Consider the following 25130-nt stretch of genomic DNA (forward strand, 5'->3'; position numbering starts at 1 on the left):
GAGATTTTTTTTTAAAGGTTGTTTTCTTTGTTTGTTTGATTGGTTACAGGAGGTAGAGGCAGAGTGGGATGGGAGGCCATGCAGCATCCAAATAGAGGTCAAGGAACAGAGAGCACAGGACTTATAATAAAGTTAAAATAGGATTTTTTTTGGAATGTAGATTTTTCAGAATTCTTTCTCTAAAGTAGAATTGGCATGATGTGAATTTACATAATGCAAGAACTGCCTGCATTAAAATTAGTTTGCACTTCTTGAACATTCATGAATGAGACAGGAAGATGGATCAAAAAGCTGATAAGCCAAATACAATAGAGAGCTAACTCTTGTTTGGGCAAGTTTGACATACCTACATCTCTGATGAAATTCTGTGGTCTGTGTCCTGTGTCAACAAAGTGTTGGCAATAATCATTGTGAGGATTTAAGCTCTGAGTCCCCTAAAAACATGAAAATAAAAAAATATATATATATGAAGTTTTAGTAAATACTATATTTCTATGGTATGTACCTATATATAACTGTTTTGTTGTTCAGTCATTCCAGTCATGTCCAACTCTTCATAATCCTATTTGGGGTTTTCCTGGCAAAACTACCGAAGTAGTTTGCCATTTCCCTCTCTGGGTTCATCTTACCAAAGAGGAAACCTGAGGCAAACAAGATTAAGGACTAGTCCAGGGTCATATATGCCTAGTAACTAACTGTTTGAGGCCATGTTTGAACTCAGGTCTTCCTGAATCCAGGAACAGTACTCTATCCACTGCACTACCTAGATTCCCCTTAATATATATATATATATATAAATAACTTACTTAAATTTAATATTTTTATTTTGGGGTCAGTCTGCAACCTAATTGCAGGGCGATCAAAAGTAAAACACTGTATTACTGGGTGCTAAGAGAGCTGCAAGATGACCAAAACATGGTCCCCAGTGTAGAATTGGCACATGAATAAGGAAAGTATGACACATATAGTACTCTACTCAAAGGGTTTAAAATATTAAAATATTTCAATAAAAATAGAAGCTTTATGGGCACAGACTGACTCAGAAAGTCATATAGTAACTATTTTTGTCATATTATATTTTTACTTATCTTGTTATGCAATTCCCAAGTATTTTCAACTGGCTGGGCTACAGTCAGTCTACCATTTCTACTTTACAATAGACACATAACATGCCAAAATTGATGTACATACGCAACTACGTAAAAAAATACTATGAGAAGAATAGAATACATAGTAGTCACTTAATAAGATGATTGTTAATTAAGCTAAGTGATTGAAGAGAAACATAAAGAATGCTATCTAAGGTCCAAGGAAGAAAGATATCATTTCTGACTGCAATATCAGAGAAAGTTTCATAGAGGAGGTGACATCTAAGACATTTTCAAGAACAGAGAGGATTCCAAAAGCAAGTACTTGGGCAATCACCAGAGCTAGGGGAAAAGGAAAAGTATCTATAGTACCAGGAAGTATTTTAGCCAAAAAAATGGAAGTAAGCAAGCACTATGTTGTCCAAGAAAGTGAGCATCATTTTGTTAGCATATGTGAAGGAACACTATGAGATGAAGCCAAAAAGGCAGACTAAAGGGTCTGTACTTTACTTAAGATGGATAGGAGCAGGGATTCTTAAGGTGGGGGTCACAAACCTTTTTTAAAAAATATTTTGGTATTTTAATTTACTTGGTTGCTTTTGTCCATAAGACTTTCCTTTACAATCCACAGCATTTTATTTTATGCTTTTAGAAATAGTATTTTGGCACTACCAGACTTACAAAGGAGTCCATAACACAAAAGTTCAGAACCCCTGATTTAAAGAGAGAAGAAAGTGTAGAATCAAGAACAGCAGGCACTATATAGAGGCAAAGAAGGACAAAAAAGATGTGCGAGATGAGAGGTAAAAATCCCAGGTACTGGAAGCTGCCTGGGTGTGGAAAGTGAGAAAGGCCAAGAGGCCAGAAGCCAAGGAGCATGTCCTCTCTGTGTCTGAGAAGGAAGACTGTATTTGAGAGGTGTTTCAAGAGTGGGTGTAAAAGGGACCCCACCACCTGGGAGTGTTTGTACTCTCACCTTAAGGAAAGTACTAGAGTCTTTGTAAATTTCTTCCTCGTATGGCAGGTTCTCTTCATCTTGCTGCATTTCTACTTCATCCTTTGAGGGAAAAACCCAGGAAGAGTGAAAGAAGATTTTATATGCATAGACTTCACTCCACTTAATGAGTGATCCCTTAAATAAATCTTTTCCAGCTCCTTCCACAGCACATAATCAATCATTCCACTGCCCACTTCCCAAGGAAAAGCCAGTTAATTTATTGCTTTTTTCTCATCACCATATAATGATATATGATGAACAAATAACCTAGAAAATGATAAAGATGTTAATTATATAAATTGGAGAACATTATTGGTAATGACATAGGAACAAACTATAAATAAAAGGAAATGAATTCTATATCCATATGGAGTCTCTGTTGATTATAGACTGACTGCCATATATCTTGTCTTCTATATTAGTAACATGCTAATTTTACACTAAAGGCAATAAATCGAAAACTTCAATGTCAGATTCATAACCATCACAACCATCAAAAGAGCAGATTACTTCATGCAATAAGTCATACATGTACAATGATATTTTAAAAACTCTGTCCAATGTGAAAACCCACAGGTTATGAGACTCTATAACATCTTCTTTTCCTTTGGACTGAATAAGAATAATAAAAGCTAGCATTTAGATCAGTTCAAGGTTTATAAAAGACTTCACAAATATTATCTCATTTGATTCTCAAAACAATCGTGGGAGAGAGGTGTTATTATCCCCATTTTACAAGGAGGAAACTGAGGCAGGAAGAGGTTAAGTGACTTGCCCAGGATCACAGTTAGTGGATGTTTGACGCCAGAATTAAACTCAAGTTTTCCTGACTCTGGACCCAGTACTCTCTCTACAACATCATCTCTCTGCCTAAATACTAATTAGAATCATAAAATTTTGGAATGGGAAAGGATCTCTTGTACAATTTCTGCTCCTAGTCTAGATAACCTCTGAATGCATACAGATCTTACCATCTTTTTGATTCATTTTCCTCTTAGTTTGCAAATATTTTTTAGTATAGTACATATTTTGGGAAGCAAATTTCCTCAGGCAAAGAGAAGTGTACCCATAAGTCCTAAATAAGAGTATGTATTTAAAGCTTTTTATTATGTACTTAATATATTTATTTATTTAAACATTTAAAGCATAGCAGGTACTAAGACGAAACAATTCTCACTTTCAAAGTGTTTAAATTCTACCATGTAACTGTGAAAATATACAGTGGGCACAGTATCCTATTTTTAAAAAATAATAACAATTATTCCTTTTGTCATGATGTAGTCTGAAATCAACATTCCATATCTAATTAAACTTCTAATTAATAAAACAGATAAAAACATTTAGTTTGCAAGGTGCTACATACCTTGTAATCTTCCAAAAATACTAAGTAATAATGTAATAAATTATTCTATGCATATTATGCTGCACAAAATAATGTTAACATTTCATTTACACAGGCAACCACTGGATTTTAAATCAGTTGTGTTTCAGCTATAAAATCCAGGGCTGCTTTCCAACATTAACTGTCATTACAACCTCCAATACAACTACAGTGAATAAATTGGCCAAGACTTCTAGTCTCCTCGCTCTCAATAGTTGATAATGGTACACAATTCCAAAAGTCAGATCCAGAAACCCAGCTGTTTCCATTTGTTATTTACTTTCAAGAAGAGCACTAGGAAAAAAATTTCTATTAATTTCTCTCAAAAAAAGGGCTTCAAAGCTGCATCTATGACCCTGAAAATCATAATTCACAAATTTAAGGCAAAAGAATTAGGGTTTTTACATTCATTTTTTTAAGTACAAACTAAGTCAATCAAAATTTATTAAAAACAAAAATATTAAGAACCTTACCTAATAACTTCACTAAAAAAAATTGAGGCCATTCACCAAGAGCTGTTTTCCCTTCCATCACATCTCACATCACTCAGTTGTGTCTGCTTGTACTTTTTCCATTTCTACCCATACCTCACAAAAAGGTGACCACTCTCACCAAGGTTAATCCCTCTACATGTAGCCTCAATCCCATTCACTTCAGATTCTTTAGCAGATTTACCCCTCTGTTATCCCTACTATCTCACTAAGTTTTAGTCTATCTATTGGCTGCTTCCCAAGGCCTACAAATGCACTCATGTCTTCTAGTCCTTAAAAAAATACCCTCATTTAATCTGCTCAGCCCAACTAGTCATCTATTTCTCCTCTTTTCCAGGACTAAACTCCTTGAGGAGACCATCTATACCCAATGCCTCTATTCTTATCACTCTGTAGTCTGTCTTTCAACTTCATCATTTACCTCAACTTCTGATATTTACCTCTTCAAAGTCATCAATAATCTTTACTTGCCAAATCAAATGGCCTTTTCTCCATTTTCATCTTCCTTGCGGCATCTTTGCAGGATCTGATGTTGTTAATTATCTTCCTCTTGGATTTCTAGTCTTTCTTTTGCTATTCCTCTCTCCTGACCCTCCTTCCCCAATTTGACCACTCCTCTACTTCTCTGCTAGATCTTCAGGCAAATCATGCTGCCTAACTGCCGTGGACTCCCTTTTTTCCATCTACATTCTCTCTCCATGACCTTGTCAATTCCATTGATTCAATTACCAGCTCTATGCAGATGATTTTTAGCTGTACTTATGCAGCTCTAACTTTTCTTTCAGTGTCCAATCTCTCATCTCCAATGGTTGTTTAGATAACTTAAACTAGATGGTTTTTAGATATCTTAAACTCAAAATATCAAATACTGAAGTCATTATCTTTTCCCGAGTCTCTCCTCTTCTACACTTCTCTGCTGTTAAGGGCAATACCATCCTCCCAGGATCTCAACCCAGGTATCAACTTTATCTGTTCACTCACTTTGAAAGTGCATATCCACTCACCGTCTAGTATGTATGGGTCTTTAGCATTTCATGCCTGCATTAAGGAAACAATCCCTGGGTGGGTCTGCCTACCTCAATTCTCTCTCTACTCCACCTCATCCTCCACTAAGCTGTCAAAGTAAGTTTCCTCAAGTCTGACCAAGTCACTCTCTCATTCAATAAATTCTTGTGGCTCCCTATAAGCTCAGGGTTCGAATATAAAATTTCCTATATGGCTTTTAATGCCTCCAATAACCTACCTTGCCCTTTCTAGTCAGCTTGTACTTTATTCCTACACTCTGCTGCCGTTCTTCCATTCCTTGCAAATAATACTCAATTCACTGACTACATGTTTTTGTGCCCATTATTCCTATGCTTGAAATGCTCCTTCATCTTCCCTCTGAGATTATCTCCAATTTCATAACAAAAAAAAAAAAAAAAAAAAAAAAATGTTGTTATGTACATCGAAGTTTATCAGCTGTTCCCCCATCAGAACAAGAGCTCCTAGAAGGCCTGGCTCATTGTAAGAGCCTAGTATTTGGTGACTCACTAAAATAACTTGTTACTCCACCTAATAAGTTAATATTTATGATTTTAAAAAAATATATTAGCCATTAAGATCCATCGAGACCAGAAAAATGGTATCATTCTCTCACAGAACATCATTTTCATTATACAGAAGAATTCAATATTTTAAGTATTTCTTATCTCAGAACATAAGGCTGTACTAGTATCTACTTACTTTATATTCCTCCAAGTCTTCTTCGTCTGCCTCTCCTTCATCCAAATATTTGCGCTTTGCATTTGGAGCTGAAGTGTCATAAGAAGCCCTAGAAATTCAGAATAAAACATTTTACAGACACAATGAAATTTCTTATTCTTTTTCAACTACTATGACAACAAATATTGAGCCTAAAATACATATAATGATTGCACATATAAAACCTATATCAAACTGCTTACTGTCTTAGGGAAATGGAGTGTGGGGGAGGGAAAGAGAAAATTTGGAATTCAAAATTTTTTTTAAATAAATGCTAAAAATTGTTTTTACATGTAATTTTTAAAAATAGCATATAAAAAATAAAAATAAAACAAAGTGTACATAAGACATTGTGTTAGGTGCTAAAAGCTAAGATGCAGGTCCTTCATGCAATAAATAAAAAAGCAATCATTTATTAAGTGTTTACTATAGAAAAGGCACTATTCCAGGCTCTGAAAGGTCACTGCCTTCAAGGGGATATGACAAGTATAGAGTGGATGAGAAGGGTATGAGGCAAGCTCACTTAGAAAATGTTATATTTGTGCGAAACAACGCACTGGGCACTGAGGATACAATAACAAAAGCACAAAAGAGTCCTGGAAGGAGGCAGTGCCCTCTAAAGATGATCCCGAGTCTGAAGGGGCACACAAAAGTGTGGAAAAGGTCAAGATGAGAAGAACAATGAGACACCTTGTGTGGCAAGAACACAGATCAGGTGAAAGCCAGTAACATGTATTCAAGCTGTCTAGGTATTTTAGAAACAAAGAATCTCAGAGACAGTAAGCTCTGAAGCCATCAAGGTCTTAATCTCTGATCAAGAATCCCCCCAACAAGTTCAGCTTTCATACAGATGTAATTAATCAATCAATGAGCAATGTAGTAAGTAATGGACTAGCTAAGTGTCAGGGACTATGAGAGGGTCTGGGCACAAAGACAAATATAGAACAATTGCTGTCCTCCATAAGCTGTCTTTCTGTGAGGAAAGACAAAATCAACACATATTAGCATATACAAAAAAAATACAAAATAATTATTTTGGAGAGGCATCTGGGGGCAATGAAAACAGGCCTCAGGAAGGTGAGGGCGCCTACAAGGAACCTTCAAAAGGATTTCAAAGTGTTGGAGGTGAAAAGGCATGGGACAGATGGGCAAAAGAAATAAATTAAAATGTATCTTAAAGACTCATTCATAAATGAAGAGAACAGTTTAAGTTGAATGAGGAAGCAGGAATTAAAACTCCAAATGGGGTGAGATACGAGTGCAGGGGAAGTATAGAGTCCCACTGCTCCATTCTTCAGAATACTATTGATTACAAAATAATATAAAAACAGTACTTCAGTCTAAAGTCCTTGATTTAAAGTGAATAACTTCCTTTAATTTTTAGTTCTGAGCATGTCCAGTACTGATATCTTTTTATATCATTTTTACAAAAAAGTCTAACCAGAATGCCAATAGAGAGGCTGGCCAGGCAGGTCAGCCATGGAAGGGCCACCCAGACATAGGGAAGTGATCAGATCAAGAAAAGTAACAGAAGTCTTATGAACTCCATTAACAAGATTTACCTCTAAGCACCTTTATTAGAAGGGATGGCTCTCCAGCAGGAGATAGAAAGAAGCAGTGCAGAATATAGGTTACAGTAAGAAAAAGACATTAATAAATGGAGCTTTTTTGTTTAACAAAATGAAGAGTCTAACCAGCAGCACTTCGGATAGCAGCAGCATTTACATGACTGCCTAGGATCCAGGTTAAGTCTGAAACAAATGTTCACCAGTCCAGCATTCTGGAAGCAAATTTGTCCTGGGAGGGGAACTGATAGGCTTGAACAGAGTGCTCAATGCCTCTTATTGCAAATTAGTCCAAGTGTACAAATTCACGCCAAAGATTACTGACTTACCAAAACAGAAAGGTTTTCCCGCATGCTCTTTACTAAAGCAAACCGTGAAAATCAGTGTTTGGACTAACCTGCAAGTTTCTCTGGTCTCAGCAATCTCCCTTTGCTCGTCTTTGCTATTTAACACTGCACCGATACTGTCAGCACTCTCAGCTCCCAACTGAGAACAGGCAAAAACAAAAGGTATGTTATGGCGGTGGCTGGCAGCTGAAAGCCTCAATCTCGCTGACAATGGGAATTATTTTTCCAACAAATAATAGAAAATGTGCAACTTCAATATTTAATATGGCTAGATTATGGACTATCACAGGTTATGTTGGCTATAATTCACTGCAAAGTGATTAAAGAGAACATTTCTTTAGTTAAGAACAATTTTATTTAACTTCAGAGAATTTTAAATTTTTCATGTAGATAACGTGATAAAATCAGGATTAGAACTATTACATACCAAGTGAAAAATTAGTAGTTATCTTATTACCTTCCCCATCATCAACAAAGTAAAAAAGCTGTTTTAAATAAGCCCTGGTGTCTTATCCAAATTTCTGCACTAAAAAAGTCCCAATTGTGACAGAGCACAGTGTCCCAGAAGGCCTGCTGGCCTGGATTGGAGTTGCAGCTGTGTGGCTGACTCACTCACAGGCTGGATGACACTGGCCAGGTCACTTAACCTGCTCATTTCCTCATCTGTAAAACAAGAATCAAGTAAAATGACTTCCACTACCCTTTCCAGCTTTAAATTTTAGAAACTCATGAATGAACTTTTCTTATTTAAGATTTTCTAGAAATAGATTCCTTTTCATCTGTATTTTTTTGAAATTATTATTAAAAAAAATGTTTGGTAACTGGTCAGAAATTTGGCATACATGGAGATTCTACTTATACAATAAAAATAGACTTAACCCATTTAGAGAAGTTTGGGGATCTGTAATGACAGAGGGATCACCTTCCCAAAGAAGGCCATGAGGTTCAGTGAAAACACACTGTACTCTGTGTTCAGATATTATCACTTTCAAAATTGAGCTTTACCCACTTATGTCTAACCACTCTACTCCCCTCCTTCTCTCTGAGTTTTGACCAAGACTCATCTCTTATAATAGTCCTGAACAACTAATTCTGAAAGGAGCATTCCTCCAAATAGACATCCCAGACTAACAAGAGAGACAGCAGCTTCTCTTGTTCCTGCTCTAAATATATGTGACTGTAATAATCACAAAGATTCAAGGTAGCCTTAGGACAAATGTCTTCTATCACTGCTTAACTGGCAATCCTAAATGCAAGATGTCACACAAACTTGCATATTAAAGGCATATGATAAAGAGGGCATGTGCTGCTCTATGCCTTTCCAAAAAACTGGCCTAGAATACAGTACTGGACTAGGTAGCATTAGAGGTTGATGGGACAAAAGACAAGGGACAAATGAGAAGCAACTTGCCTTTACTCACAATGATACTAATAATTTTATCATTACTTTAAATAATAATTAATTCAGTAGTTTAATGATTAATTTAATGATTAAGAATTAAATATAAATTCTTGATTTCATTTATGTATATTATTATTCAAAAATCTACACACATATAAAATGGTAACTTGAATTAAGTTATAAATCTCAAGTAATCTGAGACTATTCTGACCAGAAAACGTAGCAGCACCAAATAGCAAAAAGGATTGAATATGGAATTTGGAGGAGTCAGTTCAAATCTTTAAAAAGCTACCCCATCTCTGGACTGCTGCCTTTCTTTAGAGAAAGGCAGAGATTGAACTTGATGGCCTCCAAGGTCCATTCCAGCCCTAAACCTCCAGAGCTTCCTTATCCTATACTTCTCTAAATGATTGTGTAAAAATGGTTCTATGCAAAAGACCAATGGATACCAGGAAGAGACCCGACAGAATGTGAAGCCAGGATCTGAACTAGTCCAGAAGCAATACATAATAAAAGAGATCTCTAGAAGAAATAAGCAACATGATCTCACAGCTCTTTCCGGTAAAGAATGGCAATTTGAATGGTAAACTGCTTTACACAATCAATCCTACTGAGAAACTGTTCCCATGTAAAATATCGTTAGTTCAGAAGAATGAGAGCAAGTTATTAGGATGTTGTAATGTAGACATCATCCTTGAATTAATTATAAACCTGGCCAGATAGCTGACAGGTTTCTGAGGGTCACAATACAATTCCCAGCAGCAGAGATTTTTAGAGATAAGCAGGCACTTAAGATATCATCAACTCAACTCACTCTTTTATAAAAGGTAAAAACAATGAGGCCCAGAAGAAGGATCTGATCAAACTCATACAGACTGAGGATGAATGACAAAAGAGAAGAGAGAACTGAGAATTAGATCTACTACCTCTAGATTCTAATCCTCATAACACTTATACATTTTAACAGTAGGCAGCTGAGAACTCCAGGACCCAAAATCTCTTGATCATATACAATAACCGATTAAATCATGTTTAGTGACAGAGAATAAGATAAATCAACATTGGCTATCAGTCTCTAAGTCAATAATCATTTAATAAATGTTCATTATGTACCTGGCACTGTGCCAAGAGCTGAGAATACAAAGAAAGGGAAAAAAAAAAAAAAGTCTATGCCTGTACATGAAATATATATTTTAACTGGGGAGATAATATGTAAATATTTTTGGGGATATGAAATGTATGATTAAACAAAGATAGTGTTATTGGGGAAGCCATTAGAAGCTGAAGGTACAAGGAAAAGCTTCCTGCAGAAAGAGAGATTTGATGGGAGTGCATGGGGAATAACTAGCACAAAGCCCCAGAGACAGAAGCTAGGGGTATTGTGTTCACAGTTTGTGAATAGGAATAAGGTTCAAGAAGATTGGAAAGGTAGGGAAGAGGCTGGGTTATAAAGAATTTAAATGCCAAACAAGTTTACATTTGAACCCAAAGGTAAGCAGGGCATATCCAGAGTTTTATTATGGTGGGGAAGAGAAGGGTATCAGGCCATTTTCTTAATTAGGAGCTGACTGAAACTTTCTCAATGGATGTGAAAATTCAGTTACAACCTTAAAAATTCCTCAGATAAGAAGCCAGAGATCAAGGAACTAGAAACTGATTAGATGTCCATCCATCATTTGGTCCATCCAATAAGCTATGGTATATGAATGTAATGGAATAGTATTGTTCTATAAGAAATGATAAACAGGCTAATTTCAGAAAGGCCTAGAGAGATTTATATGAAGTGATGCTAAGTGAAGTGAGTGGAACCAAGAGAACAGCAACAATAAGATTATATCATGATCAATGAAGACAGACTTGACTCTTCTCAACAATGAGGTGACTCGGGATGAAAAGTACCATCCGCATCCAGAGAGAGAACTATGAAGACTGAATGTGGAGTGAAGCATAATATTTTCACTTCGATGTTATTTGACTGCTCTTTTTTTCCCCTCCCCTTCTGATCTGATTTTTCTTGTGTGGCATGTTAAATGTGAAAATATATTCATAAGAATTACATGTTTAACCTATGTTGGATTACTTGTCTAGGGGAGGGAGGAGAGAGAAAATTTTAGAACACAAGGTTTTACCCGGATGAATATTGAAAACTATCTTTGCAAAGTTATTATAATTTTTTTTTTTAAAGATAAGACACCAGAGGAAGAATCTTGATTGTCCCCACCTCTGGCTATCTGGATAAATTCCTTCTTTCTCAATCAATCCACTGTGAATGCTTTAAATCTAGTTTAATCTGAGAATGATTTCTTGATCACTCTCACATAAGTAATTCTGTCTCTAAGAGGCCTCATGGAGAAGTGAAAGGCTGTGGGTTAGAAACTGACAACATGGAAGAAGGAAAGAGAGTATCATGAATGTCAGCAACAGCCATCAGGGTCTGGACTAGAGAGTAAATCTGTGCAGGGCCAACCTAAAAAGCAAAGAAGTTCCTTACAAAGAAGTGTCAGAAAGTCTGTAAATTAATAATCATTCATTAAATACCTACTACTATGCTAAGAACTGGAAATACCAAAGGGAAAAAAAAAGGCAAAAGACAGTCCCTGACCTCAAAGAGCTCACAATTTAATACAGGAGACAAGCAAGCAGATATATAAAAACAAGTTATATACAGGTTAAACAGGAAATAATTAGCATAGGGAATTAGGAGAATTACAAAGGGCTTTTCCAGTAGAAAGTAGAATTTTAGTTGTTTACTTGGTTAGTATCCTTCAGTTTCCAAAGAGGACCAAAATGACAAGAGTGAAGTTCTAGTGTGTCTGGCTGTGGCTAATCAGATCAATGTGAGCTCAGATTTGGGATGGCTTCTCTTAACTTAGCGCATCTCTCATTTCTTCTGAGCTAATTCAATTTTGTTTTACTCATAGAATACAATACCTTCTCTGATGAGGACACATCTTGCTGGACAATCCTCTGCCAGTGCCTCCCATGTCATACCATTAATTCTAAAGTTCTTAAGAGAGACCTTGGGCAGAGATCCCAAACATGGCAGCCTGGCACCAAGGATTTCTGCCCACTGGAACACTGGTTCCGGTGCCCTCTTATCTCTACCTTCAACTTTACTAACTAGACTTTAACTTTACTTCCAATCCCATAATAAATCTCTTTTATCAATCTAAAAAAACAAAACAAAACAAAACAAAACAAAAAAAAAAAAAAAAAAGAGAGAGAGAGACCTTGAATGTGTCCTTGTATCATTTTTTCTGACCATCATTTTTCACACAAGTCAAGTCACATCTAAACAATTAGAAAAATATTACTTGCTCATAAGTAGGCTGAAATAATATAATAAATGACAACTTTCCCTAGATGGCTTATTTACTGTCATATCAATCAAACTATCAAAAAATATTTTATAGAGCTAGAAAAAAATAATTACAAAATTTATCTGGAAGAACTTTTTCTGACACCTTGTGAGTGCTTGCCTGTATGAGTTCTCTATCAAATAATCTTTTTGGTAAGCATACATTTAACACTTGAACGATTGACCCAACAGTAAAGTTAGAATGCTTGGTAATTTAACTCAAAAAAGCACCTCACTGTCTGGTATCTTATCCTGCCAGCTGATCTTCAACTTGAAAAGGTAAGATTTCAGTTGGGATTTAAAAGGAAGCCACAGTGGTCTGGAATCAGATGGAAGGAGAAAAAGCACTTCAGACTAGAAGATAGCCTGAGAGAATGCCCAGAGATAAGAGGTGAAGTGTTCAGTTGTGAGACAGCTTGAAAGTCAGTGTCCCTGGATCAAGAGTACAAATAGCATACCAAGAAATTGCTTTCCTTCTCAATTGGGGAGTTAGAGGGCAGAGGAAAGAGGGGAGGAAAGGAGAGAATTTGGAAGCCAAGTTTTAAAAATGAATATCAAAAACTGTCTCTCCAAGTACTTGGGGAAAAAATAAAATACTAAAAAAATTTTTTTTAAGAGTACAATTTTTTTTTCCCAATTTTTCTTTGCAGCATAATAACTGTAGACATATGTATTGAAAAATTGTACAAATTTAACATACATTTGATTACTTGCTGTTTAAGGAAGGAGGTGGAGGAAGGAAGGGAAAAAAATTTGGAACACAAGGTTTTGCATAGGTGAATGTTGAAAAATATCTATGCATGTAGTTTGAAAATAAAAAAGCTATTACTTTTCAAATAAAAATTTAAAAAGAGTATGTGTTGAGGAGTAAGGTAGAAGGTGAAGGGCTTGGCTTTGAATATCAAACAGATCATTTTACATTTGATCCTGGAGCCCATAGGGAGTCACTAGAGTTTCCTGATAAGGGAATGAGGTGGTAGGACCTGTGCTTTAAGAAAATCACTTCAGTAGAAGAATTGTACATGTTTAACATATATAGGATTACTTGCCTTCTAGGGAAGGGGGTGGGGGAAAAGGAAGGGAAAAAAATTTGGAATACAAAGTTTTGCAAGGGTAAATGTTGAAAATTATCTATGCATATTTTGAAAATAAAAAAGGAAGGAAGAAAAGGAGGGAGAGAAAGAGAGAAAGAGGGAAGGAAGGAAGGAAGGAAGGAAGGAAGGAAGGAAGGAAGGAAGGAAGGAAGGAAGGAAGGAAGGAAGGAAGGAAGGAAGGAAGGAAGGAAGGAAGGAAGGAAGGGAGGAAGGAAGGGAGGGAGGGAGGGAGGGAGGGAGGGAGGGAGGGAAGGAGGGAGGGAGGGAGGGAGGGAGGGAGGGAAACAAATCACTTTGGGAGACTCGAGGCAGGCACACTGGCCATTTGTATGAGAGAAAATACAGCCAATACTGAACAGAGTGGCAAAGGAAACAGTGATGTCAGCAGGCATTTCAGTGAGGGCTAGAAGATGGAAGGAACTATTGGATTTTTCTGCCTGCATGAATTCCAGCATCTAAAGTATGTTCTAACATCACTTTATTCATTCATTTATGAGTCAATGACTTAGTACAAAGCACTGGTATAGATGTCAGAAGACTTGAGTTTGAACCAGAAGCTAATTGTGACTAAACTCACTCATTGGGCCTCAGTTCCTTCATCTATATCATGAAGGTAAAGATTCTTGAGCTATCTACCAATCTCACAAAGTTGTCCTGATGAGAATACTCAGTAAAATAATAAATACTGCAAAATGTATAACATCATTTGCCTGTAATAATTCTACACACAGGTGATACAAAATGCCACAAGGGAAACAAATAACAGAGCAAACTTTCCTTCTTTTCTGAATTTGTCCCCAATCACAATATACTTCTTCACTGTGAAAAACTGGGCTCCTAGAGTGAGCAGGTAGTCAACCCACATTATAGATGAACCTCTTGCATACAAGGAACACTGAAATGTCTGCTACGTGCCAAAGCCTCCCAAAGCTGGGAGGACACAGAGCTCAGGTAAGATCAGCAGCTCTACTTATGGAGACTGGGATCATAAGCCATAAATTCAGAATTGGAAAAGGGCCTTAGAAAGCATCTAATCCAAATTCTTCTTCCAAACTCATCACATCAAAAACAATAAAGCCTTTTAATGTTTCAAGGCATTTTATAAAACATAAAGACTCTAGATGTGCAGTGGAGAAAGTGCTGGGCCTGGAGTCAGGAAGACTTTTGGTCAGAGAGATCTTGGGCAATTCTTTTATTAATCTCTGCCTGCCCTCAGCTTTGAAAAACTGTGAAACTGAGAAAATAGCAGGAGTGTCCTAGCAGGATGGTTGTGAAGCTTAAATGAAATAATAAGTAGCACACTGTCTGGCACGCAGTAAACTTTACATCAGTGGTAGTTACTGTAGCATTGCCTTCTCTGAGTCACCCAACTAGAAAGTACTACAACCTCTCTTTTCGGGCCTGTAATTCACAGGACAATGCAGCCCATCTCCACTATGGACCGGCTGGTCCTGAGTCCTGGCACAAGCTTCCTTCTGGGGGAGCTGCCGATCCCGCAGCGCCCCCAGCTTAACTGCTGCGTGCTCACCCTCCCCTATTCTGGGAGTACTTGAGGACACCTTTGATACCTCTCACAGAGCCCAGCACATCCTGAAGACATGCCTGTGGATTGATGCAGGAATCATCGTTCCCTCTTTACAGCCCTAGAGCGATCAACTAACTTGCCTAGGCAGTCAACTGAAGTTTTTTTGTTTTAAGTATCCACAAAGTTTATAATCCAGGAAAATCCAGGATCTCCTGGCCCATGGATTCCAAGTCCATCGCGTTTTCTCTATGTCCACTTGTCCCTCATTTAGAGATTCGGAAACAGGCTCGAAGGGTTAACAGACTAGTCGGGGTCCTATAAGAAATCAAGATTTCCAAAGACAAGAAGCTAGGACCCGGGAGGGCTTCCGGAAGTGAGGGAGCTGAGGCTCCTGCAGAGCAGAGACCTCGGAGTGGAGTTTGAGGGCCGGTGGGAGGCAAGAAAGAAGTGAAAGAGGGTGCTGGAAGAAGAGACCCCTCCCCGCTGCGGGGATAGGGTGGGATACGGGAGCACCGACACAGGACCTTGGACAGGAGCTCGAGTCATTGAAGGGCGGGGCTTTAGAGGAGGAAGAGCATGCGCAGCGGGAAGAGGCGGGCAATCGGGAGAGGGGGCAGGCCAAGGGAAGAGGAAGCGGGCATGCGCGAGGGGAGCAAGGCGGGCATGCGCGGAGCGGCCGCGTGTCCGGGCAGCACAGTATCGCGCCCCCGCCCCGTCACTGACCTGCTGAGCTAAAAGTTGCCGGCGTAGCTTCTGCCGCTCGCGAATTTCTTGAAGACGGCTGTCCATGTCCCAGCCGCCGCTTTTCGCACTGTGCCAGGGAGGCAAAGGAGACTCGCACAGCCTCCTTCCGCGACAGACAATTCCCCGAGGCTGAATCTCCCTAAGCCCGCGTCCTTTCCGAAGACCTACCCCAACGACCCGCTCAGCTACACGCTCTCGGGTCGCTTCCGGCCCAGGAAGTCCCGCCTCTTCCCCGCGAACACGCCGGCGCCGGCGCCGGCGTAGTGTTGCGTGAGTGCGTCGTGACGTCAGTCACAAGGCGTGACGAGCGCGGATCTCGAGAACTCTCTTCCAGTCCCCTCCCTCTTCTGCTCTTCTTGTCTGTTCCCTTCTGCGTCGCGCTCCCGAGACGCTGCTCTGGCAGACCTTCCGCCGCGCCCTGGGGTTTTCCCCAGTCCGGGGACTCAGTGCTGATGATTCCATTTTGTCTTCCTGGGGGTACCTTATTCCTTTTGATCCAGCTTGCTCTCCAAGTTCCCAGGTCCACAATCCAGCCCAGACTTCTCTGCTGATGTCCAGGCGTGAGGACCGAACAACCGGTGACCGGCTGAACGCCTCCTCCGCCGAGAGCTCTAAGCACGGTGCGGAGCACGGATAACCCGAAAGCCCCATCTTGGGCGTTCACCAGCCGCGGGACCCTGAGCCAGGCTTTCGGTCTCCGTGGCCTCAGTTCTACTCCGGGAGGGACTGGCCTCCAAATGCCCTTCTCTAAGTCTACGATTTTCCCTGCCCCCTAACCAGGAACCATCCTGACAGCTTCTGGGTCATCCGACACAGAGGGGTACGGGAGCTCTCTGCTCCGCAGTCCGGTCTTGTGTGTTCTGCCTCCAAACTTATCGTCCTGACTTCTACATGTTGGAAGCCCCAGCTCCTCGCAAGCCGTCACGTTTTCTGATTCCCCCGAGTTGTTAACTGCTTCCTTCCTATCCTTTCTCCCCCTATATGTAGATAGTGGGACCATAAGTGTAAAGTGCCTATTATGCACCTGTTCAAAGAGAATACCAAAAAAAGAAAAAAAAAGGAAATCCTCACAGTGTATTGGAAGAGACAACATGTAAACAAATACTGTATGAATAAATGGGATACATTGGTAGTTTTTACGGACTTTAACCCTAACTTCAAGGTCCATCAGACTATCTCAGAGAGAAGGCACTAAGATTGTGGAGAACTAATAAAGACATCATGGCGCAGTGGATAGAGCGCCAGCCCTGAATTCAGAAGGACCCGAGTTCGAATCTGGTCTCATACACTTAACACTTCCTAGCTGAGTGACCCTGGGCAAGTCACTTAACCCCAGCCTCAAAAAAAAAAAAAAAAAAAAAAAAAAAAAAAAAGACTTCATGTAGGTAGGACTTAAACTGAGGCCTGAAAGGTGCCTGGATGGGGGACAAGCTATATATTGTCCCCCATTCAGGGAATGAAATCTCACTTCTTGGAATTTATACAGTATGGCAATTACAAAATGCAAAAGGTAACAATAGAAAAGAAAGTCCAGTTCAAAATAACATATCTAGAATTTAATCAAGGTACACTCCAGATTTATATTAATACAATTACAAACACTCTTTAAAGAGAAAAATAGTTGTATGGGTATTTGTTGCCCATGATTGAAAAGTGCCAATATAATAAAAATGACAATACTGCTTAAATTAATCTAGAAACTTAATGATAGACTATCACAGAATACAAGAGAGACAAAATCGTAGTTGTTTAGAAGAACAATAGGCCTAAAATGTCTCCAAAAAAATGATAAAAGGAGAATTTAAGACTTCAGATTATACTATAAAGCAATAATCATCAAGGCAATTTTATACTGGTTAAGAAATAGACAAGTAGATCACTGGAACAGGCTACATAAGAAAAATCAGACAAAATTGAATTCAATTACCTATTGTTTGGTACAATAAGGAGCATAAGTTACTTGAGGGAAGAATTCTTTATTTGACAAGAAGTACTAGGAAAATTGGAAAGCAGTCTGGTGGAAATTCAACCAAAAAAAAAAAATGGCCTAATCAACAATCCATATGCTAAAAACTCAACACTGATACGTGCATGATGTAAATATGCAAGGTTACAGCACAAAAAAATGAAAAGAGAACAAGATTAGAAAGCCTTCACAACTACAGGTAAAAAGGATTCTTAATCAAAAACCATACACACATGTACACACTATTTTGATCATATTAGGTTGAAAAACTTTTGCCCTGACTAAATAGCAAATATGTTCAACTAGAAAAATAGGATACTGGAAAAGTGTTTGATCAATAACAATAATGATAAGGGTTTGATTTCTGAGGTCTGAGGGAGCTAACAGTGTAAAAATAGTGCTCTGAGAGAAGTAGTCATCAATAAGGATAGCAGAGCACATGTTGGGGTAAGAAAGATTATTTTGGCAACAATATAAAGATGGATTGAAAGAGGTAGGGAGAGAACCCAAATTTCATTTGGTGTACAGAAGAAAAAGAGATGCCTTGACATGGACTGATGATAAGAGAATATGAGGAAGGGACCATTTAGATGGCCAACAAATCAAAGTTGAATGGAGAATTATAGATAATAGAAAGTAAACCAAAAGCTCTAATTAGGATTGAAGTTTGACGGATTCTTGTGTGTGTATCTATACTTACATTCCCTCATTCACTTTTACATTTCAATGACTCCATGATCTCAACAATGTAGCCAAAGCCATAGCTAGTAATTTTTGTAAACAGAACAACTGCTGGTTGGAGGTAAGTACTAGGGAAAACCCATCTTTCTTTTCCCCCTCAATATTTTATTTTCTAAACACTTCCAAATATAGTTTTCAACATTCATTTCTGTAAGATTTTGTATTCCCAGCTATATCCAGTGAAAGAACTCTGGGAAATGAGTAAGAACCACTATATAGAATTCTTAATCCTTCTATTTTTGTCCGCCTACATTTTTTATTTCCTTCACAGGTTAATTGTACACTATTTTAAAGTCCTTTTTGTATAACTGTATGGACATATATACATATGTTGTATTTAACTTATACTTTTGCATATTTAACATGTATTGGTCAACCTGCCATCTGGGAGAGGGGATGGGGGGAATGAGGGGAAAAATTGGAACAAAAGGTTTTTCAATTGTCAGTGCTGAAAAATTACACATGCATATATCTTGTAAATAAAAAGCTATTTAAAAAAATTGTGTTCCAAATTTTTTTCTCCCTCTCTCCCTTCTCCCCTTCCCAAGACAGTAAGCAATCTGATATAGGTTATACATGTACAATACTTTAAAACATATTTCCATATTTGTCATGCTGTGCAAGAAAAATCAGACCAAAAGAGAAAAACCATGAAAAACAAAAATCAAACAAAAAAGTGAAAATACTATGCTTTGATCCACATTCAGTCTCTGGATGTGAATAGCATTTCCATCATGAATCTATTACAGCTGTCTTGGATCACCACATCGCTGAGAATAGCTATATATCTATCATAGTTGATCATTACTTAATCTTGCTGTTACTATGTACAATGTTTTGGTTCTCACTTCACATAGTATCAGGAATACTCATCTTTCTGGACTTCTTATATGTTTTATTCTCCTTCTTGCATTCTATAGTTCAACCTTATTGTTTGTTATTCCTTACAGTATTCTATCTCTTTCCATGCTTTTGCATGGAATCACCTGAAATGCAGCCATTTTTCACCTCTACCTCATACTGCTTTCAAAATTCAACTTGAGCACCCCTTCTCTGTAAAGCCTTTTCATAGCTTCCATCTTCTAGTACCCTTCCTTCCTAAACTACCTTGTATTTATTTTGTATGTATTATGCTTATAGTTATAAATGTATACATCTGACCCAAATAGAGTAAAAGATCCTTGTATTTCTAGAAGGAGGGTGGGTTGTACCTTCCCCCTCACCAAATATTACATCTATTTTCACACAGAAGATGTTCTCATTGAGGTGAGCTTGTGCCCAAACTCTCTGTGTTTTCTATTTTGTATTTCCTTTCCTAAGTATCTGGATGGCTATCATTCTTTCTTTCTCTTTCTCTCTCTCTCTCTCTCTCTCTCTCTCTCTCTCTCTCTCTCTCTCTCTCTCTCTCTCTCTCTCTCTCTCTCACACACACACACACACACACACATACACACACACACACACACACACACACATTAGGATTAAGTGACTTTCCCAGGATCACACAGCTATCAAGTGTTAAATGTCTGAGGCCAAATTTAAATTCAAGTCCTCCTGACTTCAGGGGTAGTGCTTTATCAGCTGTGCCATCTAGCTGCCCCTATCATTCTCAAGGAACATAAACCTAGGCCTGGAGTTGATTTTTTGGGTTTGAGAGATCCAAAAGTCCAATGATCCCATGAATGACAAGGAAAGCTTTTGCATTAGAAAGACCAGCCACTAAGAAAAAGCTCAAGAGTCTCATTTGACATACCAAAGGATATACATTTTTGAGAGAGTCAATAACAGGTAGAAATGAAAGGTAAAATGTAATCTTACAAACCACTTAATCTTCTGATTAAGTATTTTTTTTTCAGTTATTATCATGTCATGTCAGACTCCTTGTGATCTCATTTGAGGGTTACTGAAATGGTTTGGCATTTCCTTCTCCAGCTCACTTTATAGATGAGGACATAAACAAATAGAGTCAAGTGACTTGTTCAGTGCTCCAGACCTGACTTCAGGCCTAATGCTCTAACCACTACTCCACTTAGCTGTCCCCCCAAAAATAATATTTATCATTTATACAGCTAAGCTTTATGATTTACAAAGCATTTTATATGTGTTATCTCTTTTTATACTCATGTTACAGAATTAGTAAATGTTTGAGGTAGAATTTGAACTTGGGTGTTCTTACAAGTCCTCTCTGTACCACCTAATTTAGATCTAAATTAAATATTTATTTAATTTAGAATTAGATTCTCCTAGGGACTTCCAGATCCTCTCTGGCTTGGTATACAAATGAATTTAAAACCAAGAAAAAAAAAAGAAAGCTAAGGGGACCTATCATTGTTTTCTATCTACTTGGCTCACATCCCAGTCTTTATTATCCAGAACAGTCAATGGCAAACCTAATCTCTTTGATGTTGAATTTAGACCAACAGATAAACTTTTTCTCTCCACTGAGAAAGAGCTCCAAGACTTACAAAATAGCCCAGCGAATATATCTGCATTCAAACCAGTCAACAGCAAAGCCTGATCTTTTTGATGTTGTATTTACATCAACAAACCTGTCTCCCTGTAAGACTTAAAAAAACAGCTCAAAGGAATCCATCTACAGCCAGATTGAGATGATCAAACCTGTGTTTCAGATAACCTTGGTTTGCTTCTCCCTGCCTGTGTCTGCTGTCTGGTAGGCAAAGATACTTGATGAAGCCCTGGCTTGGCTCCTCTCGGGCAAGACTCCCAAGAACTGTCTCACCATGTCACAGGCCCAGGCCCATTTCATCTCTTCCTTTCCAGATCATTAATCTCCTAAGAACTTTATAAATCTCTATCTTGTTGGTGGCAACAAAACACAATAAAATCTTCCTGGCTGTTTGATGTAGAAAAAGGATGAGAACGGCTGTCTTCAGTCTAGATGGAGATACTTCTTCCCTCTTTTTCCTTCTCCACTCTCCCTCCACTCCCCATGTTCAGAGTGATTCTGGTAGGGAGGAGAGGGTCAATGACAGGATCAAAATGTAGCACTCCAGCATTTGAGATATTAGAGAAATCTAGAGAATAATTTTCCACACATCAACTTATGGTGTCATATGTTGGCTGGGTCTAAAAGGAATGTTATCTATAGATAGCATACAAATTGTCTCCAGAATAGATTTTTAAATGGTATTACTGGAATGTGCATTTTAGACATAAGAGGACAAGGCCACAGCATAAATAGAAAATTATTTTTTAATAGAGCTTAATGGAATCTCCAGCAGAAAGGCAAGCAGACCAGACATCCATCTTTTTAAATAGATTGCATAGTGAGTACTGCTCTTTGTTGACTGTACATATAGCACTTAAAGAAACACTGGGAATGAAGAAATGGATGTGTTAGCTGTTTCAAAGGAAAACAATAGTAAGAATGTATTTTGCACTTTAGACTCAACTCGTCCAAATCTCCTTTTATTGAATTTAATATTAATCTGTAGCCAAGCTATTTCAAGCTTGGAAAGAAAAAAAAATGTCTAAACAGGCAGAATCCCCACTGGCTTCCAACATGATTCTCTGTTTCAAGAGGATTTAATTCATAGGAATTCTGAACAAGAAAAAGATTATAATACGGTGGGGGGGAGGAAGTTTAGGGTTAATATTGCACAATAATTACCATGATTTTCCTTCCTAGATCACTTTGTCTTAAGGGTTCTTTTCTGTGATCAATATTTTAACCTTGAATTTCAAAAGCAGACAGTCTTTAAGTGGGGCATGGCACCAACCATTTTAGGGAGTAGCAAGGCAAACCTCATATCTAGATAAGAGTTTTAACTTTGATTATTCTTATTTCCTTCAAAGGAAAAGTCATAACTTTTTTTCTTCCTACCTTTTTAAAGCAAAAAATCTGGAAAGGGTTTTAGGTTGGAAGAATATTATTTAATATTTCTAGAGAAACTAAAAAGGAATTTTTTAAAAATGTGTTTTCACAGCTGTCACAAATCAAATTTCAAACTCATTTTCTGCCAGTACTCATGTATTTTACCCATAGTTTCCTTAATATCAGCTTTGTGAGCCAAATGATATAGGAAAATGTTATGAGAGAGCAAGATAATCATTTTTTTCTTTAGGCCAGTGGATCTCAAACTTGTTTGGTCTCAGGACCCCTTTTACTGTAAAAATTATTAAGGATCTCAAAGGGCTTTTATGTGGGTAATATCCACTGATATTTACTATGTTGAAAATTAAAATATTTTAGTATTATTATGAAAGTAGTATTTAATCTCTCAGTTTTCCAGAAATGGTCTCAGGAATGCCAGGGGTCCCAATCACAGTTTTTAAAATGCTAATACAGACTATTGTTATAACCAATAATGATTCTATAAGTAGGAGAGTAAGAATTTATTAAAATGAGAAATTACCTTTGATTTTCCAAACAAGTACTCTGATTTTTAAATGTAAATCAAGTTTTTGTTTCCAGAATCTAAAAACAAATATGTGTGTCCATGCTCATACAAGAATTAATTCACTGATTTGGGGCTACTCATTTCATGTCTCTATTCTTGTTTCCTCATCAAAAAGATAACATTCCATTATTGGAAGATCACTGGTTTTGAAGGCAACAAACTGCCATAAAGGAAACCAGTTACATTGAAATCAATCAATTAGTAAACATTTATTAGGTGTTTAGTATATGCTAGGTGCAGTTTTCTATCATCTGTTATTTTTTTAAGTTCACAAACCCTAGGTTAAAACTTTTTTTTCTAGATGAAAAATCAATAAAGACTCTTTGCAGTGGGAGTAATATTATGAAAATGAGATTCAAAAGAAGTAGGAATATAGACGGTGAAAGATCAGAAAGGAGCAGAAATAACTTGAAAATTTGAAGTATGTGTGAGATAGGGAGGTAACCACGAGGTGTCACTATAGAGAGCAAAAAGGGCAAGCCAGAGGCTGAACTCAATTCAGCCCAAGACCAAGATCAAGAAAGTGGTAGAAACAAGATGCTCCAAACCAGGCTATTTCTATCTAGAGGCAGGGGGCCCTGGATAGAACTTTCTCTATTACTCTCTTCCCTCCCTCTCTACCCTTCTCTGAATAAGGGTTTAGAAAAGAACTTCATATTAGCCTCAAAGCCCTACATCCATCATGCTCTCCTCTCTATGATCATAAGGACCATGAAAAACAGATTCACTTAGTCAAAGGATCAGAAAGAAAAGGCCCAGAGGTCAAAGCTCTCTGAGAAGAGCTATAGAGTTAATGATATAGATAGATAAATCAATATCATTTTGTAAATTCTGAAGTGACATCTAAACCACCAAACTGAAAAAGAGATTATATTCTATGCTCTAAACTCCCTCAGAGACTGCACTGATTGCATACTTGGCATATAATTAAAGACATAAACAAACAACAATTGGAATTAATCCTACCATTTAGCTAGAGAAAACAGACTTAAAATATTGTGTTTTTTAAAAATACTTAACAATCTATATAAAACAGCTTGCCTTCTCAATGATGGAGTTGGGAAGGAAGGGAGAGAATTTGAGATTCAGTTTAAAAAAAAAAGAATGTTGAAAATTATTATTACACGTAATTAGGGAAAAATAAAATATTAAATTAAAAAAAATTTAAGGGAGGGCATTAGATTTAAATATCCATTTGACATGACAGTGGGGTAATAGGATAGAGAGATTAGAAGAAAGAAGATTCTACCTCCCTTAGCTTCCTGGATTCATGGCTACAGGCAAAGTTCTTGATTTAAGAGATTTATATTCCCATGCCATTGTAGCAGATGAAGATGCCACTGGGGAGCCTGGGTATCCTCAAATCCATTTGCATTCATCCATTGTCTGTCTCTCAGCACTACGTTGCCATTCTCCTCTTGAGAAATAAAAATATATCTACTGTCATTGTTGAGCTATTCAATCTCCTTGCTTCTCCGTACTGCAGGGGTAGAAGAATCAACCACTCATTTTGGCTACTGAAGATTCATTCTTTACCAATTCTCTCTCTCTCTCTCTCTCTCTCTCTCTCTCTCTCTCTCTCTCTCTCTCTCTCTCTCTCTCTCTCTCTCTCTCTCTCTCTCTCTCTGTCTCTCTCTCTGTCTCTCTCTCTGTCTCTCTCTCTCTCTCTCTCTCTCTCTCTCTCTCTCTCTCTCTCTCTCTCTCTCTCTCTCTCTCTCTCTCCCTTCTCCCCACTCACTCTTCAATTCTAATGGGCACTATATAATTTCTATTATTCTCTCGGGGCAGAAAAAGTTGCAAATGGGACTACATTTCTCAGAATATTCAAACATCCTGCCCTGTCTGTCAGATTCATCTGGAACTGTTCAAATATCTATTATAGTATCATCAATAGAAATAGAGAAATTAATTGGAGGGATAATGTCTTTGCTTTTTTGGGGGGAAATTAATGTCATCTTGGACATAATGTATTGAGTTAGAGATGCCAGCCAGATATCCAGGCAGGATCCCAGGGCTGAAATTTGAGAGAGTGGTTATATAATTAATCTATAGATTTGGGATTTATATGTATTGAATTCAAGGGAATAGATGAGATTGCCAAGGTAAATGGAGAAAGGGAAGGGTACAAAGAAGGACAGAGTCTTGGGAGGGGGGGCAAGCATGGGACAAGCAAGTTGGAAGAAGATGAAGAATTAGTGAAATAAACAAAAAGGAATAGTTAAAGACTTACACAAACATAGAGTAATGGAAGCCAAAAAAAGAAAATT

At 37.8% G+C, this 25130-nt stretch overlaps 1 protein-coding gene across 2 annotated transcripts in view; it reads right to left on the minus strand.

Annotated features, from left to right (window-relative positions):
- Nucleotides 1-15964, minus strand: part of METTL14 (methyltransferase 14, N6-adenosine-methyltransferase non-catalytic subunit) — a 34258-nt gene extending 18294 nt beyond the window's left edge. Inside the window, exons 1-5 of one of the 2 annotated variants that reach the window (XM_074273761.1) lie at nucleotides 15715-15964; nucleotides 7663-7751; nucleotides 5683-5770; nucleotides 2065-2145; nucleotides 347-434 (exon numbers count right to left, since the gene is read on the minus strand). In XM_074273761.1, the coding sequence (XP_074129862.1) occupies nucleotides 347-434; nucleotides 2065-2145; nucleotides 5683-5770; nucleotides 7663-7751; nucleotides 15715-15780 (412 nt within the window). In that variant the 5' untranslated portion in view covers nucleotides 15781-15964. The remainder of the gene's footprint in view (nucleotides 1-346; nucleotides 435-2064; nucleotides 2146-5682; nucleotides 5771-7662; nucleotides 7752-15714) is intronic. The other variant, XM_074273760.1, reaches the window with a different exon arrangement.
- Nucleotides 15965-25130: the final 9166 nt, after the last annotated feature.

Source organism: Sminthopsis crassicaudata, chromosome 6 (assembly GCF_048593235.1).
Source record: "Sminthopsis crassicaudata isolate SCR6 chromosome 6, ASM4859323v1, whole genome shotgun sequence".
Taxonomy (NCBI): domain Eukaryota; kingdom Metazoa; phylum Chordata; class Mammalia; order Dasyuromorphia; family Dasyuridae; genus Sminthopsis; species Sminthopsis crassicaudata.